General features: G+C 44.7%; 1 protein-coding gene across 1 annotated transcript in view; it reads right to left on the bottom strand.

Annotated features, from left to right (window-relative positions):
- Positions 1-5,253: 5,253 nt before the first annotated feature.
- LOC120053640 (dynamin-like 120 kDa protein, mitochondrial) overlaps positions 5,254-24,075 on the bottom strand; it is an 84,528-nt gene continuing 65,706 nt past the window's right edge. Inside the window, exons 27-28 of the mRNA XM_039000796.1 lie at positions 7,474-7,546; positions 5,254-7,081 (exon numbers count right to left, since the gene is read on the bottom strand). Coding sequence (XP_038856724.1) covers positions 7,482-7,546 — 65 coding nt within the window. The 3' untranslated portion in view covers positions 5,254-7,081; positions 7,474-7,481. The remainder of the gene's footprint in view (positions 7,082-7,473; positions 7,547-24,075) is intronic.

Here is a 24,075-nt window from a genome sequence, read left to right as displayed (position 1 = left end):
GGGCTAGGCCCCCTTAGTTCCAGTGAAGGGAAATTAATGCTACAACATACAATGACATGAAAGACGATTCTGTGCTTCCAACTTTGTGGCAACAGTTTTAGAAAGACCCTTTCCTGTTTCAGCATGACAATGTCTCCATGCAAAGAGCGAGGTCCATACAGAAATTGTTTCTCAAGATCAGTGTGGAAGAACTTGACTGGCTTGCACAGAGCCCTGACCTCAACCCCCTCGAACACCTTTGGGATGAATTGGAATGTCGTCTGCGGGCCTAATCGCCCAACATTAGTGCCTGACCTCACTAAAGCCCATGGCTGAATGGAAGCAAGTCCCTGAAGCAATGTTGCAACATCTAGTGGAAAGCCTTCCCAGAAGAGTGGAGCTTGTTTTAGCAGCAAAGGGGGGACCAACTCCATATTAATACCCATGATTTTGGAATGAGATGTTTTACAAGCAGGTGTCCACATAATTTTGGTTATGTAGTGTATATATTGTCTCGGTGCAAACATGGACGTGTACAAACAGACCAGCTACGACCTCCGTAAGGCAATCAGAGAGGCAAAAAGACAGTGCCGGGACAAAGTGTAGTCGCAAATCAATTGCTCAGACACGAGACGCATGTGGCAGGGACACCAGCCTGTAAAGGGACGCTCACAAGGACTGTGTGCTCTTGTTCTCTGTAGATGACGTGATTAAGTCATTTAACGTGATAACCCTCGCAAGGCTGCCGGCCCCAACAACACCTCCGCCACGCTGATCCTCAACAGCAGGACCCCACACGGATGCGCACTTAACCCCCTCCTGTATTCCCTGTTCACCAATGACTGCGTAGTCATGCACGTCTCCAACTCAATCATCAAGTTTGCTGACGACACAACAGTGGTAGGCCTAATTACCAACAACGATGAGACAGCCTACAGGGAGGAGGTGAGGGCCCTGGCGGAGTGGTGCCAGGAAAATAACCTCTCCCTCAATGTCAGCAAGACCAAGGAGCTGATCGTGGACTTCAGGAGTCAACAGAGCACGCCCCCATCCACATCAACTGGGCCGCAGAGAAGAGCTTCAAGTTCGTCGGCGGGTACATCACTGACAACCTAAAATGGTCCCCTCACATAGACAGTGTGGTGAACAAGGCGCAACCTCATGGGGCTGAAGAAATTTGTCTCAGCCACTCCAGCCTCTAAGACCCTCACAAACTTCTACAGATGCACAATTTAGAGCATTACCTGAACATTACCTGAACCTTAATCACTATTCTAGCCGGCCTCCACCCAGTACCCTGCCCTGAACCTTAAATCACTATTCTAGCCAGCCTCCACCCAGTACCCTGCCCTGAACCTTAGTCACTGTTCTAGCCAGCCTCCACCCAGTACCCTGCCCTGAACCTTAGTCACTATTCTAGCCAGCCTCCACCCAGTACCCTGCCCTGAACCTTAGTCACTGTTCTAGCCGGCTACCACCTGGCCCTGCACCTTAGAGACTGTTCTAGCCGGCTACCACCTGGCCCTGAACCTTAGTCACTGTTCTAGCCAGCTACCACCTGGCCCTGCACCTTAGAGACTGTTCTAGCCGGCTACCACCTGGCCCTGCACCTTAGAGACTGTTCTAGCCGGCTACCACCTGGCCCTGCACCTTAGAGACTGTTCTAGCCGGCTACCATCTGGCCCTGCACCTTAGAGACTGTTCTAGCCAGCTACCACCTGGCCCTGCACCTTAGAGACTGCTGCCCTTTGTACATAGAGTCATTGAGAACTGGACACTTTAGTAATGTTCACATACTGTTACACTCACTTTATATGTGTATATTGTATTCATGGCTCATTCTATATAACTACTGCTGTACACACCTTTTCTATTCATATACTGTCAACACGATATGTATATCTATACATTTATATTCCGTCTCCTACATTGTTCGTTCTGATATTTCTTAATTTCTTGATTTTATTTTTCTGGATTACGTGTGTATTGTGTTTTTTTTCTTTGCTAGGTATCAGTGCTCTGTTGGAGCTAGTAACATCAGCATTTAGCTCAGTATTACTGCACTGTTGGAGCTAGTAACATCAGCATTTAGCTCAGTATTACTGCACTGTTGGAGCTAGAAACACCAGCATTTAGCTAGGTATAACTGTACTGTTGGAGCTAGAAACACCAGCATTTAGCTAGGTATTACTGTACTGTTGGAGCTAATAACACCAGCATTTAGCTAGGTATTACTGCACTGTTGGAGCTAGAAACACCAGCATTTAGCTAGGTATAACTGTACTGTTGGAGCTAATAACACCAGCATTTAGCTAGGTATAACTGTACTGTTGGAGCTAATAACACCAGCATTTAGCTAGGTATTACTGCGGTGTTGGAGCTAGAAACACCAGCATTTAGCTAGGTATAACTGCACTGGTGGAGCTAATAACACCAGCATTTAGCTAGGTATAACTGTACTGTTGGAGCTAATAACACCAGCATTTAGCTAGGTATAACTGCACTGTTGGAGCTAGTAACACCAGCATTTAGCTAGGTATAACTGCACTGTTGGAGCTAGTAACACCAGCATTTAGCTAGGTATTACTGCACTGTTGGAGCTAGAAACACCAGCATTTAGCTAGGTATAACTGTACTGTTGGAGCTAATAACACCAGCATTTAGCTAGGTATAACTGCACTGTTGGAGCTAGTAACACCAGCATTTAGCTAGGTATCACTGCACTGTTGGAGCTAGAAACACCAGCATTTAGCTAGGTATAACTGTACTGTTGGAGCTAGTAACACCAGCATTTAGCTAGGTATTACTGCACTGTTGGAGCTAGAAACACCAGCATTTAGCTAGGTATAACTGCACTGTTGGAGCTAGTAACACCAGCATTTAGCTAGGTATTACTGCACTGTTGGAGCTAGAAACACCAGCATTTAGCTAGGTATAACTGTACTATTGGAGCTAGTAACACCAGCATTTAGCTAGGTATTACTGCACTGTTGGAGCTAGAAACACCAGCATTTAGCTAGGTATAACTGCACTGTTGGAGCTAGAAACACCAGCATTTAGCTCAGTATAACTGCACTGTTGGAGCTAATAACACCAGCATTTAGCTCAGTATAACTGCACTGTTGGAGCTAATAACACCAGCCTTTAGCTAGGTATAACTGCACTGTTGGAGCTAATAACACCAGCATTTAGCTAGGTATTACTGCTCTGTTGGAGCTAGAAACACCAGCATTTAGCTCAGTATTACTGTACTGTTGGAGCTAGAAACACCAGCATTTAACTAGGTATTACTGCACTGTTGGAGCTAGTAACACCAGCATTTAGCTAGGTATTACTGCACTGTTGGAGCTAATAACACCAGCATTGAGCTTGGTATTACTGCTCTGTTGGAGCTAGAAACACCAGCATTTAGCTAGGTATAACTGCTCTGTTGGAGCTAGAAACACCAGAATTTGGCTCGGTATTACTGCTCTGTTGGAGCTAGAAACACCAGAATTTGGCTCGGTATTACTGCTCTGTTGGAGCTATAAATACCAGTATTTGGCTCGGTATTACTGCTCTGTTGGAGCTAGTAACACCAGAATTTGGCTAGGTATTACTGCTCTGCTGGAGCTAGTAACAAGCATTTGGCTAGGTATTACTGCTCTGTTGGAGCTAGTAACAGGCATTTGGCTAGGTATTACTGCACCGTTGGAGCTAGTAACAAGCATTTGGCTAGGTATTACTGCACCGTTGGAGCTAGTAACAAGCATTTGGCTAGGTATTACTGCTCCGTTGGAGCTAGTAACAAGCATTTGGCTAGGTATTACTGCTCTGTTGGAGCTAGTAACAAGCATTTGGCTAGGTATTACTGCTCTGTTGGAGCTAGTAACAAGCATTTGGCTAGGTATTACTGCTCTGTTGGAGCTAGTAACAGGCATTTGGCTAGGTATTACTGCTCCGTTGGAGCTAGTAACAAGCATTTGGCTAGGTATTACTGCTCCGTTGGAGCTAGTAACAAGCATTTGGCTAGGTATTACTGCTCCGTTGGAGCTAGTAACAAGCATTTGGCTAGGTATTACTGCTCCGTTGGAGCTAGTAACATGTACGCAACCAAGAAACTTTTATTTTGATACCCTGGAGTACTGTAGTTTCAGGACAATATAGGCTTGAGCAACAAACACACACTAAACACATCTCTAAAGAGAGGCAGATACTGTAAGCAAATGGTGTGGACATTTAAGGAAAGGTACTAATTTACTCTCCAAAAGCGACAATCTTTAAAAAAAAAAAAATGTTTTTACTGAAGTTATACATTATTCATCGTCTTGGAATAAGGAACAAACCTGACGGAGGAATTACACAACTGTATGAGGATTAGTATGGGTGAGGAGAATGCAAAAAAAATAAAAAATAATAAAGTACAAGACAGACCAACACGAACAACGGCCATGCACAGTAGATCACCTGCTTGTTTTTGATAAACGGTGGCAATTCAACATGCAGAATCGCCGGGAGATTAACAGAAAATGACTGCCGTTGTTCTGTGGTCAGAGGCTATAGAACGACCACCCGTTGCATTTAACCGTTCGTCAGCAACAGTCTGTTTAGTCTTTCACACTTCTACAAGACTGTGGTAACAAAAGGTAGTCTGTGCTAGGTAAAGCGTCGCCTTATCTCAGCTCACTGGTCACCATAGCAACACCCACCCGTAGCACGCGCTCCAGCAGGTATATTTCACTGGTCATCCCCAAAGCCAACACCTGCTTTGGCCGCCTTTCGTTCCAGTTCTCTGCTGCCAATGACTGGAACGAATTGCAAAAATCGCTCTAGTTGGAGACTTATGTCTCCCTCACTAACTTTAAACATCAGTTGTCAGAGCAGCCTACTGATCGCTGCAGCTGTACACAGCCCATCTGTAAATAGCCCATCCAAACAACCTCATATTTTTTTCCTGCTCTTTTGCACACCGGTATTTCTACTTGCACATCCTCATCTGCACATATATCAGTGTTAATTAACTCGTGTTAATTGCTAAATTGTAATTACTTCGCCACTATTGGCCTATTTATTTCCTTACCTCCTTACCTCCAGATTTTTCTATTGTGTTATTGACTGTACGTTTGTTTATCCCATGTGTAACTCCGTGTTGTTTTAGTCGCACTGCTTTGCTTTATCTTAGCCAGGTCGCAGTTTTAAATGAGAACTTGTTCTCAACTGGCCTACCTGGTTAAATAAAGATCAAATAAAAAACATTTTAAAAGACAAACGTCATCGACATAACACGGAAACAACTTCTAGGAAAATTACATTTTTATTAACATCAATTTTATTTTCACTTTCTTAAACAATCAAATTTGTAATAAATAAAGCACATCTGATGGGGTATACCATGCAAACATTACATTCTATAACATCAAAGAGAACTGTAGGTGTTGAACCATCCGATGGATATCTTGTTACAAGAGCATCACACTCTGACATTCCTCCCATAAGCAATAACAGATTCATGATTGGTATTAACTTTACATGTACACGATGTACGGTATTAACCCATATACACATGAAGGACCGGGGTTAAGTATAACAGTCACCGTTTCATTCCACTCTTTAGAGCCGGGAACAAAGAGTGGGGGGGTGAAATAGGAGACAGAGAGGATAGAAGATAGAGGGCTTGAGAGAAGAGCAAGAGAGAGGATCAAGAATAAAGAAAACAAGGATGGATGGAGTAGAGCAGAGAGAGAAAAAGGTCCCTCAGGAGAGACCAGTAGAGACCAGCAAGTCAGACAGTGTGACCTGCCCAGAGGCAGGAGAGCATGAAGAAGCAGAAAAAGTGAAAGGAATGAATGTACCAAGAACCCAAAGATGCCTGTGCAGCTGTCACCACGTTGGAATACAACGAGGTCACTAGCATCTTTCCTCCAACGTGATTGGACAATGTGGTTCCATCCACTGCAGGTTGAACTAGATTCTAGTCCAACACTGGATCTTCACCCAGAACAAAGATAGTAGAGGCCGTTTCGTCCAACAGTGAAATTAAATGCCATCATATAAACCCTTGTGATGAGGTGCACACACAGTAGGTCAGAGAGAGTGGTGCATAGTGGGGCATTGCGCGCTGCCTATCAATAGCAGACATAACTCTCAAATTAAGTCTGCTTCCCTGAAATAAGAAAGCCAATCTATATTATATTTGTTACAACTAGTGTGGAATATTCTATCCACTGTTCATATATTCTAGTTTTAGGAGGATGGAGCTTGACTGTTGTGCAAGTGAGGGTTAATAACTGAGGCTTGTACCTATACGGTTAGTGATGCACGTGTAGAGCTGGGTTAAAGCTAGCCGCTGGGATAACTGAAGTGAATTCACATTAAGTCCCAAGTGGAACGAGTGCTAACAATAGGCAGGAGAATGGCTTCAGCCCAACAGGCGTTCATTTACAGCTAGTCAATCTACAGAGAGGAGGGTGGTTCCCATCACCCTTCCATCACACACCACGTCTGACTCACCCGATCACCAGCAGACATTCTGGTTGCGTCCCAAATGGCATCCTACTCCCTCTACAGTGCACTACTTTTGACCAGTGCAATTTGGGACAACTTCTGACAGGTGCTCAAGCCGATTAAAGACATTCCCAAACAAAGGAAAGGAAGTTGGCAGTGAGAGAGAAAACCTTCACAACCTCCTCATTTATGAGAAACGAGGGAGCAATGAGAGAGAGAGAGGAAGACGACATGAGAGGTCGATCCGTCAGTCAGTCACGAGGTGTGTAACTTCAATCTTGTCCTCCCCCTTCTCTCTTCGTCTTCTCTGCCAAAAATGCAGAGCAAAAAAGCCCGGAGACAGTTGTTGGATTCCTGTGTGAAGAGGACATGTCTGGTGAACTCATCATGGGCCTTTAAAGCATGGTGCCCACTCTGAGCGGAGGAAGTGCTATCTGCTCAGCCACACTGATAACCTGATCCTCCTCAGTGTTAGTGTTAAGGGCTCCATCTGATAAACTCCACTCGCAGAAAAAAAAACTAAGAGCAACAGTTGGGCGTCACTGGGGGGTTCAGTCATTTACAGAGGGAGGAATTAGTCTTCTTTGATCAGTGCAATGCTTCTGTGATCCATTGGTTTCTGCCAAGTAGAAATGGTGAGATTAATTACTGTATATCACACACACACAAGTTTGGGGTGACTTAGAAATGTCCTTGTTTTTGAAAGAAAATATATATTTTTTGTCCATTAAAATAACATCAAATTGTTCAGAAATACATTGTTAATGTTGTAAATGACCATTGTATCTGGAAACAGCTGAAAAGGTAGTGTATATGTATGTGTATATACGTATACGTATACGTATTCAAATCAAATTGTAATCATATCATATTTGTGGGATGTGCCGAATACAACAGGTATACACAGTGAAATGCTTACACATATATATTTATATTAGGGACATTTGTGTACAACACTGCTCCCTAATAGTCTATGTACTGTAGCATGTGAGATGCTTGACAGGCAGATACCTGGTGCTCTACTTCTCCTCGTGAAGAGCTTCTATGAAGGCTTCAAGTTTCTCCTGAATCTCACGGACCTTCTCTGCAGAGGAGGAAAGAGAGGATGGGTTAGTTGAGTCTTTGCAAAACAAAAACAGTAGATATGGAGAGCATCCAAGATGCCTCAATTGATACAGTAGAACCCAGGAAACCACTGTTGTCATGCAAGTTGGTTGAGATGGCTAAACAGGCCTATTCTATTGTGTTTCCACCTGCGAGACCCAAGACGACTTGAGGTTTCTCAGACCCTAAGTCCTCCTGTTGTGACCGTGGCCTTCCAACTACCAGCAACACCAGTACCATATATATACACACAAGAAATATCCTGTGACATACTTTCTTAGAACGAGTGTGAAACCAATGACCTGACATTCTGCATGTATTCACTAGCAGAATAACAGACGTGTCACAGGCCATTGTTCTGCCACCTCTTGTGTCAACCAATCAGCAGACAGTCCCCACTGACATCCCTCAAACCTAAATAAAATGACCACTTAAGTGAAATATTCTATTGAAGAGGGGAGATGTTGACCATACCACACCTCACACAACCACACCTAAGATTCCCCCCCTCCAAAACCATGACATGGTATGTCCCTCCAGGCACATGTCTAGCTAATGGATGGGAGATACCATAACATTATTCCACACGAAAGGGAAAATACACTGAAGAAAAGTTGAGTCACCGCGTCCCGCCGTTGGGGTCCTTTTGTCCGAGATGGTGTTTTGAGGAGAAATCCGTCCGTACAACATGTACTGTCACACGATGGGCTGCAGTTACAAAGAGTCTTTAATCGCTGAATAAACAAATGGCAAGAGTAAGTCTTAGCAAATGAGAAAAAAAAAGGCCTATAGGGGACTAGCAGTGCCAGCTGCCCCGTCTCACTCTATTCCAGTAGACTAATCCAACTGGACCTGCCACAAGCACAAACTCAAACAAAACTCCGAGGCGAGATACTATCAGAAGAGTATCTTCAAATGCTTTTGACAACAAACAAAAAAACTTAAGACACAAAGGTCTGAAAGCTTCAAAACCAGAAGACTCCTTGATTTCTACGGCTCGATAAATCATAGCGGTTTAGCAGACCAACAGTGTTTTAAAAGGAGTAGTTCACTATTTTACAGCTTGACGTTAGATGGTTCTTCACCCTGAAAGTAGTCCGTGGGCCAAGAGGAACTGTAATCCATGGTTCAGATCTGTAAAAACAGCCCCTTCAGCTAATCTTAGCCACCACAAGCTAACAATCAATGGAAGTCATAGAGGCATGTGAGCATGTTAACAACAATTTTTTTTGTGAGGAATCATCTAACACATCAAGCTGTAAAAAAGTGAAGTACTCCTTTAAGTGTCCATTTCAGGTCAACACGACGGTGGGAGCTGCATTTAGAGGGGCTGGTGCAAGACCCTTTGGTGGGGGGCACGGGTGTATGCCTTTCTGACGGATGAGTCACACGGCAGTCTTTAAGTACACACACACCTCAGAGTCCTGAAATATGACACTAAAAGTGCTGAGAAATCACTATGACCAACACACACATCTAAGCCATGAAAAACAGCAGATGAGTGGTAGAAAAACACCTTTCCCCCCTCCCTCTATCTACACACACACACACACACACACACACACACACACACACACACACACACACACACACACACACACACACACACACACACACACACACACACACAAATAAATTCCCCAGCCTTTGATACTTTAACACAGAGGCACATGGGGAGATTCCAACACATAATGGTGGCATTAGGGCTGGGAAAGAGGGCACGGTGACACGGTTCCACCATCACGGCAGGTGCATTGGGGCTGAAACCTAACCCGGCTGTAGCCCCACTCTAGAACTCTCTACCAAACCACAAGGGCTCAAAAGAAGTTAAGGAACACACATACGGGGGGAAGGAGAGTGGGTCGGGCACCGACCGCAAAACAGAACTCAAATGGAGTCAATAGCAACATCTACCTGTCCCAGACCCATGAAGGAGGGAGGGAGGAACATCTCTGTCACATCAAAACAAGCCAGGGAAAAGCCCTGGCTCACCTTCAAAGCTCAGCGGAGTCTAGATGTGCCACTTATAAAAGAGCTACCGTGTACAGTTCATTTCTTTATTTATGAACCTTTATTTTAAGTCTTTTCAAAATCAGCCCCGCATACAAACACAATAAAATACTCAATTACAAAACAAACCCAATCTTCACTTAGAGGATTCCCCACTAATGTTATAAATTCCCAAAAGGGCAACAGCTATTCAAGCCTGAGCTTCCCCCGCAACACATTTCACATCTATGGAGCATAAAAACCTTGGAACCTCTAGCACTATACAATGTTGTGCTCTTGTACCGTACGCTATTGTTGTGACCTTGACCAGTGTTGTCAGATACATTGGAAGTCTCTGCAGGAGTGCTTTGTAAATAAACCAAAGAGAATGCTGCTCTCTTCTTAGATAGAGAGGCCCAACCCACTTTTTGATACAATACACAATGGTGAGTTCTAAAACGATCACCAGTAATGAATCCAAGGGCACAAGGGAAAAGAGCATCTAGTGGTTTAAGTGTGGAAGCTGCTGCATTCATATAGATAATATCCCAGGAATCTAAAACAGACATAAAAGTGGCCTGGACAACTTCCTTTTTATTAGCAAAACAACAGTTAAACAAATCACATTTTGATCTTCAATTTCCTTACCAGCTCAGAAATGTGCGTTTTAAACCCCAATATATAATCTAGCCACATACCAAGATATTTAGAAGAGGTAACTCATTCAATGTGTTCCGTTCAGGCAAGTAATTTAAAAGGTCAAATATGTCTAAGTTATGGGACCTAGAAAATCGCATGTATTTTGTTTGCATTAAGAACTGACTAAAGATCCAAGTGTGACTTCTGCAGCGCATGGAAATCACACTGCAAATGTGAAAAGGCTTGTTCTAAAAATGGTGCAACAGAGTACAACACTGTTTGATCAGCATAAAGATTTATATAAAAAAAAAATATATATATATTTTTTTAAATCACAGTATTTCCAATGTTATTTATATACAGCGTAAACAATAGTGGCCCCTGAATCGAACCCTGGGGTATCCCTTTATGCACATCAAGGAATTCAGATTTGACCCCCCTCTGTCACAATAGCCTGAGTTATATTACAGAGATAGTTCTGAAACCACATACAGGCATCAGTGCTCAGGCCTACTGAGGACAACTTACTCAATAAAACAGAATGATCAACGGTGTCAAAAGCCTTTGACAAGTCAACAAACGAGACAGCACAATTCAATTAGGCATCTAAAGCATTGACAATATCATTTACAACTATTGTGGTTACAGTAACAGTACTGCACCCTGGTCTAAACCCTGATTGATGTACAGTGGCTTGCGAAAGTTTTCACCCCCCTTGACATTTTTCGTATTTTGTTGCCTTACAACCTGGAATTAAAATTGATTTTTGGGGGGTTTGTATCATTGAATTTACACAACATGCCTACCACTTTGAAGATGCAAAATCTTTTTTATTGTGAAACAAACAAGAAATAAGACAAAAAAAACAAACAAACGTGCATAACTATTCATCCCCCCAAAGTCAATACCTTGAAGAGCCACCTTTTGCAGCAATTACAGCTGCAAGTCTCTTGGGGTATGTCTCTATTAGCTTGGCACATCAACAACTGTTTACAGACAGATTATTTCATTTATAATTCACTGTATCACAATTCCAGTGGGTCAGAAGTTTACATACACTAAGTTGACTGTGCCTTTAAACAGCTTGGAAAATTCCATAAAATTATGTCATGGCTTTAGAAGCTTCTGATAGGCTAAATGACATAATTTGAGTCAATTGGAGGTGTACCTGTGGATGTATTTCAAGGCCTACCTTCAAACGCAGTGCCTCTGTTTGACATCATGGGGAAATCAAAAGAAATCCATCAAGACCTCAGAAATTGTTTTTGTAGACCTCCACAAGTCTGGTTCATCCTTGGGTGCAATTTCCAAAACACCTGAAGGTACCACCTTCATCTGTACAAACAATAGTACGCAAGTATAAACACAATGGGACCACGCAGCCGTCATACCGCTCAGGAAGGAGATGCATTCTGTCTCCTAAAGCTCAACGTACTTTGCTGCGAAAAGTGCAAATCAATCCCAGAACAGCAGCAACGGACGTTGTGAAGATGCTGGAGAAAACAGGTACAAAAGTATCTATATCCACAGTAAAACGAGTCCTATATAAACATAACCTGAAAGGCTGCTCAGCAAGGAAGAAGCCACTGCTCCAAAACCGCCATAATAAAGCCAGACTACGGTTTGCAAATGCACATGGGGACAAATATCATACTTTTTGGAATAATGTCCTCTGGTCTGATGAAACAAAAATAGAACTGTTTGGCCATAATGACCATCATTATGTTTGGAGGAAAAAGGTGGAGGCTTGCAAGCCGAAGAACACCATCCCAACCGTGAACCACGGGGGTGGCAGCATCATGTTGTGGGGGTGCTTTGCTGCAGGAGGAACTGGTGCAATTCACAAAATAGATGGCACCATGAGGAAGGAAAATTATGTGGATATATTGAAGCAACATCTCAAGACATCAATCAGGAAGTTAAAGCTTGGTCTCAAATTGGTCTTCCAAATGGACAATGACCCCAAGCATACTTCCAAAGTGGTGGCAAAATGGCTTAAGGACAACAAAGTCAAGGTATTGGAGTGGCCATCACAAAGCCCTGACCTCAATCCTATAGAACATTTGTGGGCAGAACTGAAAAAGTGTGTGCGAGCAAGGAGGCCTACAAACCTGACTCAGTTACACAAGCTCTGTCAGGAGGAATGGGCCAAAATTCATCCAACTTATTGTGGAAAGCTTGTGGAAGGCTAGCCAAAACATTTGACCCAAGTTAAACAATTTAAAGCCCATGTATGTAAACTTATGACCCACTGGGAATATGATGAAAGAAATAAAAGCTGAAATAAATCACTCAACAATTATTCTGAAACGTCACATTCTTACAATAAAGTGGTGATCCTAACTGACCTAAAAGGCGATTTTTACTAGGATTAAATGTCAGGAATTGTGAAAAACTGAGTTTAAATGTATTTGGCTAAGGTGTATGTAAACTTCCGACTTTTATTTCACCTTTATTTAACCAGGTAGGCTAGTTGAGAACAAGTTCTCATTTACAATTGCGACCTGGCCAAGATAAAGCAAAGCAGTTCGACACATACAACAACACAGAGTTAAACATGGAGTAAAACAAACATACAGTCAATAATACAGTAGAAAAATAAGTCTATATACAATGTGAGCAAGTGAGGTGAGATAAGGGAGGTAAAGGCAAAAAAAAGGCCATGGTGGCGAAGTAAATACAATATAGCAAGTAAAACACTGGAATGGTAGATTTGCAGTGGAAGAATGTGCAAAGTAGAGATAGAAATACTGGGGTGCAAAGGAGCTAAATAAATAAATAAATACAGTAGGGGGAGAGGTAGTTGTTTGGGCTAAATTATAGATGGGCTATGTACATGCAGTAATCTGTGAGCTGCTCTGACAGCTGGTGCTTAAAGCTAGTGAGGGAGATAAGTGTTTCCAGTTTCAGAGATTTTTGTAGTTCGTTCCAGTCATTGGCAGCAGAGAACTGGAAGGAGAGGCGGCCAAAGGAAGAATTGGTTTTGGGGGTGACCAGAGAGATATACCTGCTGGAGCGCGTGCTACAGGTGGGTGCTGCTATGGTGACCAGCGAGCTGAGATAAGGGGGGACTTTACCTAGCAGGGTCTTGTAGATGACTTGGAGCCAGTGGGTTTGGCGACGAGTATGAAGCGAGGGCCAGCCAACGAGAGCGTACAGGTCGCAGTGGTGGGTAGTATATGGGGCTTTGGTGACAAAATGGATGGCACTGTGATAGACTGCATCTAATGTATTGAGTAGGGTATTGAAGGCTATTTTGTAAATGACATCACCGAAGTCGAGGATTGGTAGGATGGTCAGTTTTACAAGGGTATGTTTGGCAGCATGAGTGAAGAATGCTTTGTTGCGGAATAGGAAGCCAATTCTAGATTTAACTTTGGATTGGAGATGTTTGATGTGAGTCTGGAAGGAGAGTTTACAGTCTAATCAGACACCTAGGTATTTGTAGTTGTGCACATATTCTAAGTCAGAGCCGTCCAGAGTAGTGATGTTGGACAGGCGGGCAGGTGCAGGCAGCGATTGGTTGAAGAACATGCATTTAGTTTTACATGTATTTAAGAGCAATTGGAGGCCACGGAAGGAGAGTTGTATGGCATTGAAGCTCGCCTGGAGGGTTGTTAACACAGTGTCCAAAGAAGGGCCAGAAGTATACAGAATGGTGTCGTCTGCGTAGAGGTGGATCGGAGACTCACCAGCAGCAAGAGCGACATCATTGATGTATACAGAGAAGAGAGTCGGTCCAAGAATTGAACCCTGTGGCACCCCCATAGAGACTGCCAGAGGCCCGGACAACAGACCCTCCGATTTGACACACTGAACTCTATCAGAGAAGTAGTAGGTGAACCAGGCGAGGCAATCATTTGAGAAACCAAGGCTATCGAGTCTGCCGATGAGGATGTGGTGATTGACAGAGTCGAAAGCCTTGGCCAGGTCAATGAATACGGCGGCACAGTATTGTTTCTTATCGATGGCGGTTAAGATATCATTTAGGACATTGAGCGTGGCTGAGGTGCACCCATGACCAGCTCTGAAACCAGATTGCATAGCGGAGAAGCTATGGTGGGATTCGAAATGGTCGGTAATCTGTTTGTTGACTTGGCTTTCGAAGACCTTAGAAAGGCAGGGTAGGATAGATATAGGTCTATAGCAGTTTGGGTCTAGAGTGTCCCCCCCTTTGAAGAGGGGGATGACCGCAGCTGCTTTCCAATCTTTGGGAATATCAGACGACACGAAAGAGAAGATAATTTTTGAAAGAAAGGGTCCAGATTGTCTAGCCCGGCTGATTTGTAGGGGTCCAGATTTTGCAGCTCTTTCAGAACATCAGCTGACTGGATTTGGGAGAAGGAGAAAAGGGGAAGGCTTGGGCGAGTAGCTGTGGGGGGTGCAGTGCTGTTGACCGGGGTAGGGGTAGCCAGGTGGAAAGCATGGCCAGCCGTAGAAAATTGCTTATTGAAATTCTCAATTATAGTGGATTTATCGGTGGTGACAGTGTTTCCTATCTTCAGTGCAGTGGGCAGCTGGGAGGAGATGTTCTTATTCTCCATGGACTTTACAGTGTCCTAGAACTTTTTTGAGTTTGTGTTGCAGGAAGCAAATTTCTGCTTGAAAAAGCTAGCCTTGGCTAGACTTCAACTGTAGCATTTTCCTTGATGGCCAAAAAGCTCAATTTTAGTCTCATCTGAACAGAGTAGCTTCTTCCATTTGTTTGGGGAGCCTCCCACATGCCTTTTGGCGAACACCAAACGTGTTTGATTATTTTTTTCTTTAAGCAATGGCTTTTTTTCTGGACACTCTTCGGTAAAGCCCAGCTCTGTGGAGTGTACGGCTTAAAGTGGTCCTATGGACAGATACTCCCATCTCCACTGTGGAGCTTTGCAGTTCCTTCAGGTTTATCTTTGGTCTCTTTGTTGCCTCTCTGATTAATGCCCTCCTTGCCTGGTCCGTGAGTTTTGGTGGGTGGCCATCTCTTGGCAGGTTTGTTGCGGTGCCATATTCTTTCCATGGATTTAAATGGTGCTCTGTGGGATGTTCAAAGTTTAGGATCTTTTTTTATAACCCAACCCTGATCTGTACTTCTCCACAACTTTGTCCCTGACCTGTTTGGAGAGCTCATTGGTCTTCTTGGTGCCGCTTGCTTAGTGGTGTTGCAGACTCTGGGGCCTTTCAGAACAGGTGTAGATATACTGAGATCATGTGACAGTTAAATAAAGTTCACTTGTGTGCAATCTAACTAATTATGTGACTTCTGAAGGTAATTGGTTGCACCAGATATTATTTAGGGGCTTCATAGCAAAGGGGGTGAATACAAATGAGCACCACTTTTCCGTTTTGGATTATAAAAAAAAAAAAAAAAAAAAAAAATCTTCATTTCACTTCACCAATTTTGACTATTTTGTGTATGTCCATTCCATGAAATCCAAATAAAAATCCATTTAAATCACAGGTTGCAATGCAACAAAATAGGAAAAACACCAAGGGGGTGAATACTTTTTTTTTGCAAAGCACTGTACATTCAGAATATAATTCTCAGATAAAAAGGAACGAAGTTGTACATTTACATTTTCCATAGACAAGAAACCCAAGACATGGCATGATAATGACGAAGAACACTAGTGTCCCCAACCTTACGGAGTAGCAGAACATAAGCAGCCTTCCATACCTGATATCAATTTTTAAAAACATTTATAATGTGGGTTATTACGCCAGCGATGATGCAGCCCCGGCTCCAGTTTATCAGCCCCTGTGGACTTTTGTGCCTGTAGATAGCAGGGCACCAGGGTCCTCTTTTTATGCAAATTACAGAAAATAATATCCATTTTCCCAATCATTCCGCAAATTCCCCCTATCAGCATTAAGTCGTCCAATCTCCTAGAGATAATAGGCCTAGCAATTATTTCAAAGCCAGCTGAAATAAAATGGTGGTTGAATTGCTCGATGTGGACCACTTACTGCATCAGGTCAGCCACGGAGGAGACGACACACGTTGAACGAACGAACCTTGACTGAAGTACATTTTACAGTTCACGTCTCTCTCCATTTAGATCAGAATTTGATAGGCAAAATGTTATGCCATTCATTTAATGCCATTCATTTATAACGGCGTTAAAATTATGCCCCTGTCATCATGAAGGGAAAAGCGAGGGGATGCACAGATTGTGAATAGCGGATTTTTAAAAAATCTAATATTCTGGTTAGTGATGGTGCGAAACAGATTGATTTCTCCTCCGCCATCTGTTTGTCCCACAAGACGACAAGGGACAAACTCACAAGGCAGCTTTTCTTTCAGAACGCGCGGCAACGCAACACACAAAGTGGACAGAGTCGCCGTTCGTTGCCTGTTGCCTCAGAGGGATCGAAAACCTCAATTTAGGCTCCTGTTTACCTTAGAGATGAGCCCCAAGACACTGCCATTCAGCTGCCCTCCCCTTTATCTGGTCATGAATATTCCCATAATCCTCTGAAATCCCTTATTTCAGGTCCCTCTTTCGGCTGATCTCCACAGGAAATGATAGGTCTCTTTCACGCCCACTCATCTGCGCCGTAAGGCTGTAAAGCCTTCAGTGGACAGAGCAGGAACAGCAGAAGGGACTGAGGGAAAAGCCTTTAATTGATCTGTAATTAGACTGTGAATCAGTGTGACCGTGGTCGAACAACCGCTCCATACAGATGGAAAGAGAGTAGAAAGAGTAGAGAGGGTCGTATAGCACGCTGTGAGGGAGAGACCTTAATCTCTTTAATATTGAGGATGCTCCTCTCTGGAGTTTGATGTGAAAGGAGAGAGGCAGCCATTAGAAATGGGAGACTGTGTTATAAAGTGTCAAAGGAAGAGTTTCAGAGTCTAACATTTGGTGCCAAGACAAATGGCTGTTTGTTTTGTATGGTGCTCCAGTCCATCAGCCAACTGTGAAGAAAGGACTGAGTTCAGCGCCTGGTCAGGACGAGGCTCCCGTCCCAAACTGTCATGATTCAGAAACACATTTTTACATTCAACTTCTGTCACCGGCAAGGTTACAGTCGAGACGGGATCCTTTGTACGTCTGCATGCGTGATCCTGTCCCAACTGAAAAGCGATCTCTAAAAGTAAAAAACAGAAGAGGAGGCATGACCATGTCACTGGATTTGTCTCTAAATCTGTATTTTAACATGCTATAAAAACGCAGGGCCGTGGGAGGCGGATGCAGAAAGCGGGGATCTTGTGGGCAAAACGCCCGTCAGTGGCAAAGCCATGAATCCCAGCTGGCTCTGGAGGGCTTATCTAGAAACCAGATGCATGAGGAGAGCAGAACCAAGAAGTCGAGCCCTGGGACTGAACAGGTTCAACCTGGTGTCACCACATTGGCCAGACTAAACAAAAAAAGCAGAGTGGGGAAAACAACACGTGAAAGCGTCAGGTGTTGTGTAGTCTCCTGGGCAGTTACACCAGGTGTTGTGTAGTCTCCTGGGCAGTTACACCAGGTGTTGTGTAGTCTCCTGGGCAGTTACACCAGGTGTTGTGTAGTCTCCAGGGCAGGATGTGTTGTGTAGTCTCCTGGGCAGTTACACCAGGTGTTGTGTAGTCTCCTGGGCAGTTACACCAGGTGTTGTGTAGTCTCCTGGGCAGTTACACCAGGTGTTGTGAAGTCTCCTGGGCAGTTTCACCAGGTGTTGTGTAGTCTCCTGGGCAGTTACACCAGGTGTTGTGTAGTCTCCAGGGCAGGATGTGTTGTGTAGTCTCCTGGGCAGTTACACCAGGTGTTGTGTAGTCTCCTGGGCAGTTACACCAGGTGTTGTGTAGTCTCCTGGGCAGTTACGCCAGGTGTTGTGTAGTCTCCAGGGCAGTTACACCAGGTGTTGTGTAGTCTCCAGGGCAGGATGTGTTGTGTAGTCTCCTGGGCAGTTACGCCAGGTGTTGTGTAGTCTCCAGGGCAGTTACGCCAGGTGTTGTGTAGTCTCCAGGGCAGGATGTGTTGTGTAGTCTCCTGGGCAGTTACGCCAGGTGTTGTGTAGTCTCCTGGGCAGTTACACCAGGTGTTGTGTAGTCTCCTGGGCAGTTACACCAGGTGTTGTGTAGTCTCCTGGGCAGTTACGCCAGGTGTTGTGTAGTCTCCTGGGCAGTTACGCCAGGTGTTGTGTAGTCTCCTGGGCAGGATGTGTTGTGTAGTCTCCTGGGTAGTTACGCCAGGTGTTGTGTAGTCTCCTAGGTAGTTACGCCAGGTGTTGTGTAGTCTCCTGGGCAGTTACGCCAGTTGTTGTGTAGTCTCCAGGGCAGTTACGCCAGGTGTTGTGTAGTCTCCTGGGTAGTTACGCCAGTTGTTGTGTAGTCTCCTGGGTAGTTACGCCAGGTGTTGTGTAGTCTCCAGGGCAGTTACGCCAGGTGTTGTGTAGTCTCCTGGGCAGGATGTGTTGTGTAGTCTCCTGGGTAGTTACGCCAGGTGTTGTGTAGTCTCCTGGGCAGTTACGCCAGGTGTTGTGTAGTCTCCTGGGCAGTTACGCCAGGTGTTGTGTAGTCTCCTGGGCAGTTACGCCAGTTGTTGTGTAGTCTCCAGGGCAGTTACGCCAGTTGTTGTGTAGTCTCCTAGGTAGTTACGCCAGGTGTTGTGTAGTCTCCTGGGCAGTTACGCCAGTTGTTGTGTAGTCTCCTAGGTAGTTACGCCAGGTGTTGTGTAGTCTCCTAGGTAGTTACGCCAGTTGTTGTGTAGTCTCCTAGGTAGTTACGCCAGGTGTTGTGTAGTCTCCTGGGCAGTTACGCCAGGTGTTGTGTAGTCTCCTGGGCAGTTACGCCAGGTGTTGTGTAGTCTCCTGGGCAGTTACGCCAGTTGTTGTGTAGTCTCCAGGGCAGTTACGCCAGGTGTTGTGTAGTCTCCTGGGCAGTTACGCCAGTTGTTGTGTAGTCTCCTGGGTAGTTACGCCAGGTGTTGTGTAGTGTAGTCTCCTAGGTAGTTACGCCAGGTGTTGTGTAGTCTCCAGGGCAGTTACGCCAGGTGTTGTGTAGTCTCCTGGGCAGTTACGCCAGTTGTTGTGTAGTCTCCAGGGCAGTTACGCCAGGTGTTGTGTAGTCTCCTGGGCAGGATGTGTTGTGTAGTCTCCTGGGTAGTTACGCCAGGTGTTGTGTAGTCTCCTAGGTAGTTACGCCAGGTGTTGTGTAGTCTCCTGGGCAGTTACACCAGGTGTTGTGTAGTCTCCTGGGCAGTTACGCCAGGTGTTGTGTAGTCTCCTGGGCAGTTACGCCAGGTGTTGTGTAGTCTCCTGGGCAGGATGTGTTGTGTAGTCTCCAGGGCAGGATGTGTTGTGTAGTCTCCTGGGCAGTTACGCCAGGTGTTGTGTAGTCTCCAGGGCAGTTACGCCAGGTGTTGTGTAGTCTCCTGGGCAGTTACGCCAGTTGTTGTGTAGTCTCCAGGGCAGTTACGCCAGGTGTTGTGTAGTCTCCTGGGCAGGATGTGTTGTGTAGTCTCCTGTGTCGTTACGCCAGGTGTTGTGTAGTGTAGTCTCCTGGCAAGGTGGGGATGTGTTGCCAGGTGTTGATGTGTTGCCAGGTGTTGATGTGTTGCCAGGTGTTGATGTGTTGCCAGGTGTTGATGTGTTGCCAGGTGGGGATGTGTTTCCAGGTGGGGATGTGTTTCCAGGTGGGGATGTGTTGCCAGTTGTTGATGTGTTGCCAGATGTGGATGTGTTGCCAGGTGTGGATGTGTTTTGTAGTCTCCTGGGTAAGATTTATTGACAGACATTGCTATGGCTTTGAAGGGTAACAGGTAAAATTGGGTTACGGGGGAAAATATGGAGATTTAATTTGCAAAGTAGATTTATCCTAGCTAGCGCTGCTGGGTTCCAAAAGCTCTCATGCAGGAAAACAGCAGAATTGTTCAACGCAGAGGATTAGGCCTAAATCAGAGAGACTTACGAAAAAGGAGCCAACACCAAAAAAAAAATTGGGGGGCGACTTCCAAATAAATGTAACTTCGCTTACAAGTAATGACGTCTTTATACAGTTAAAGCTGTGCAAGACACTCAAGTTGTAAATTCAGAAAATGTATATGTAATTTGATTTGGGGGGGGGGGGTTGTAAATCATGGTAAACCACAGAGAGCCAGTTAAGTAGCCAATCAATTTTCCGGGGTAACGTCGGCCTCGGGATGACAGAGTGTTTAGAATGAAGTCGTTGTCATTAGCCCCACCCGTCTCAGTCTCCATGGCTTCTATCAGACAAGGATGAATCTGGCGGTCCGACGCGGGACATACCCTAAGGCCTGCATGTCACTACATCCCATTAGGCACAGCGCTGATCCCAAACAACCTCAAAAACCACAGAGATTGCACGGCCGATGCCGACCTACACATCATACTCTGCACATCAGCCCTCCAGAAGAACACCCAACACTTAAACACCCTCAGGTAAATACGGGCCTCTAGCTGGTGCTGAGCCCACACACACATCCCATTGTGCAGGAGCAGCAAACCACAAACTAAATTCCCTAATGACACCATAGAGTGAAATGTCATCGCAAGCGCATTCAAACTCGATATCTGAAAACTGATATGTGCCTTTATCTAGGACAGCGGGCGATGGGGAAAAGTCTGGATAAAATATCTAATACACAATTAGAAGACCAGCCAACTTTAACCATTCTACATCTTAGCTATGAGTTGCCCTGGTAACCCACCTGCTGGGAGCTTAACCTGACCGGAGAAACAGAAGAGACCAAGAGAGAGCTCTTAAAACAGCCTTGCTCTATTTTCACAATATGAGGGAGGAAGTGTATGGTTTTCCTAACACCTCATCCAGGTTGAGTGCTCTTATCTGAGCGATGGACAGCTAGCAGGAGCCTAGTGTGTGAACAGTAATGGTACACCAGTGCTAGCTTCTCTACACTGGCTTCCTGTTAAGGTTAGGCCTGATTTCAAGGTTTTACTGCTAACCTACAAAGTATTACATGGGCTTGCTCCTACCCATCATTCCGATTTGGTCCTGCCGTACATACCTACACATACGCTACGGTCACAAGACGCAGGCCTCCTAATTGTCCCTAGAATTTCTAAGCAAACAGCTGGAGGCAGGGCTTTCTCCTATAGAGCTCCAATATTATGGAATGGTCTGCCTATCCATGTGAGAGATGCAGACTCGGTCTCGATCCTTAAGACTTTATTGAAGACTAAACTCTTCAGTAGGTCCTATGATTGAGTGTAGTCTGGCTCAGGGGTGTGAAGATGAACGGAAAGGCACTAGAGCGATGAACCGCCCTTGCTGTCTCTGCCTGGCCGGTTCCCCTCTCTCCACTGAGATTCTCTGCCTCTAACACTATTACGGGGGCCGAGTCACTGGCTTACTGGTGCTCTTCCATGCCGTCCCTAGGAGCGGTGCTTCACTTGAGTGTGTTGAGTCACTGACGTGATCTTCCTGTCTGGGTTGGCACCCCCCTCGGGTTCGTGCCGTGGGGAAGGTCTTCATGGGCTATACTCGGCCTTGTCTTAGGGTAGTAGGTTGGTGGTTGAAGATATCCCTCTAGTGGTGTGGGGGCTGTGCCTTGGCAAAGTGGGTGGGGCTATATTCTGGGGGTATAGTCAGACGGGGCCACAGTGTCTCCCGACACCTGTCTCAGCCTCCAGTCATTAGGCTGCAATAGTTTGTCAGTCTGTTATATCTGGAGTATTTCTCCTGTCTTTTGTGTGTTCCCTCTCCCTCCCTCCCTCCCCTCTCCCTGAGCCACAGGACTAACTGGCCTGATGACTCCTTGCTGTCCCCAGTCTACCTGGTCGTGCTGCTGCAGTTTCAACTGTTCTGCCTGCGGCTATTGAACCCTGACCTGTTCACCGGACGTGCTACCTTGTCCCGGACCTGCTGTTTTCGACTCTCTCTCTCTACCGCACCTGCTGTCTCTAACTCTGAATGATTGGCTATGAAAAGCCAACTGACATTTACTCCTGAGGTGCTGACCTGTGGCACCCTCTATAACCACTGATCTATGAACGTTTGAACATCTTGGACATGTTCTGTTATAATCTCCACCCGGTACAGTCAGAAGAGGACTGGCCACCCCTCAGAGCCTGGTTCCTCTCTAGGTTTCTTCCTAGGTTACTGCCTTTCTAGGGAGTTTTTCCTAGCCACCGTGCTTCTACACCTGCATTGCCTGCTGTTTGGGGTTTTAGGCTGGGTTTCTATATAACACTTTGTGACATCGGCTGATGTAAAAAAGGGCTTCATAAATACATTTGATTGATTGATTGATTGATTGATTGCGCTCTAAGCCTGTAGATTGTCTCAAATGGCATCCTATTCCTCTATAAACTGGGCTTGGGCGGGTCCAGATTGTCATACGGTCATACCGACCATGTGCCATCCCAGGATATTCATAATACCAGCACAGAACACAAGGTGGGCGCTATTTCCAATGCCCACTGCCTCTGTAATCCAAAAGGTTAGCAATGCTAACAAGTACATGTAAAATGTAGCGCATTGCAAAAATGTTATACAGTCTCTAGCCTAAACTATTTATTTGCAGGACAGACATCCCCAGCTCATGAATTATACAAGTAACTACAAAATGCTACACAGTTTGCTGCTCACTCAAATAGACAGCAAGGCTCTTGATCCAAGGGGGATTCTCTGCTGTTACCAAGCAAAGCTTGATTTTGAAAGAAGCTAACCACTTAGCTACACAGCTACTAAATTAGCAAAGCAAATGCACAACTGCAGAGCATTTAGCACATTTTATACAGTTAACTTATTAGTTAAGATTTCTAGCTGGAAAACATTTAGTTGTGAATTCCATACTGTGACTAGATCACCTGGTGCATGCTGCGCCCCAGTGAGTGACTCACAAGGCTCCGGTCTCTAGTCATTGTGTGCTTATAAACAAATGAAAAACTACAGTATCATTCGGAAAGAATTTAGACTCCTTGACTTTTTCCACATTTTGATACATTACAGCCTTATTCTAAATGTATTAAATTGCTTTCCCCCCCTCATCAATCTACACACAATACCCCATTATGACAAAGTTTTTTTTTTTTCAAACTGGTTTTGACATTTTAGCAAATTGATACAAAATAAAACTGAAATATCACATTTACATACAGTTGAAGTCAGAAGTTTACATACACCTTAGCCAAATACATTTAAACTCAGTTTTTCACAATTCGTGACATTTAATCCTAGTAAAAATTCCCTGTCTTAAGTCAGTTAGGATCACCACTATTTTAAGAATGTGAAATGTCAGAATAATAGAAGAGAGAATGATTTATTTCAGCTTTTATTTCTTTCATCACATTCCCAGTGGGTCAGAAGTTTACATACACTCAATTAGTATTTGGTAGCAATGCCTTTAAATTGTTTAACTTGATTCAAACGTTTCGGGTAGCCTTCCACAAGCTTCCCACAATAAGTTGGGTGAATTTTGGCCCATTCCTCCTGACAGAGCTGGTGTAACCAAGTCAGGTTTGTAGGCCTCCTTGCTCGCACACGCTTTTTCAGTTCTGCCACAAATTTTCTATAGGATTGAGGTCAGGGCTTTGTGATGGCCACTCCAATACCTTGACTTTGTTGTCCTTAATTAAGCCAATTTGCCACAACTTTGGAAGTTTGCAACATTTTCCATTTCCGACCAAGTTTTAACTTCCTGACTGATGTCTTGAGATGTTGCTTCAACATATCCACAATTTTCCTCTCTCATGATGCCATCTATTTTGTGAAGTGCACCAGTCCCTCCTGCAGCAAAGCACCCCCACAACATGATGCTGCCACCCCCGTGCTTAACGATTGGGATGGTGTTCTTCGGCTTCCAAGCCTCCCCCTTTATCCTCCAAACATAACGACGGTCATTATGGCCAAACAGTTCTATTTCTCCAAAAAGTACGATATTTGTCCCCATGTGCAGTTGCAAACCGTAGTCTGGCATTATTATGGCGGTT

This window comes from Salvelinus namaycush, chromosome 9, assembly GCF_016432855.1.
Source record: "Salvelinus namaycush isolate Seneca chromosome 9, SaNama_1.0, whole genome shotgun sequence".
Taxonomy (NCBI): Eukaryota; Metazoa; Chordata; class Actinopteri; order Salmoniformes; family Salmonidae; genus Salvelinus; species Salvelinus namaycush.
The sequence above is the reverse complement of the archived record's forward strand: the minus strand, read 5'-3'. Positions and strand labels throughout refer to the sequence as shown.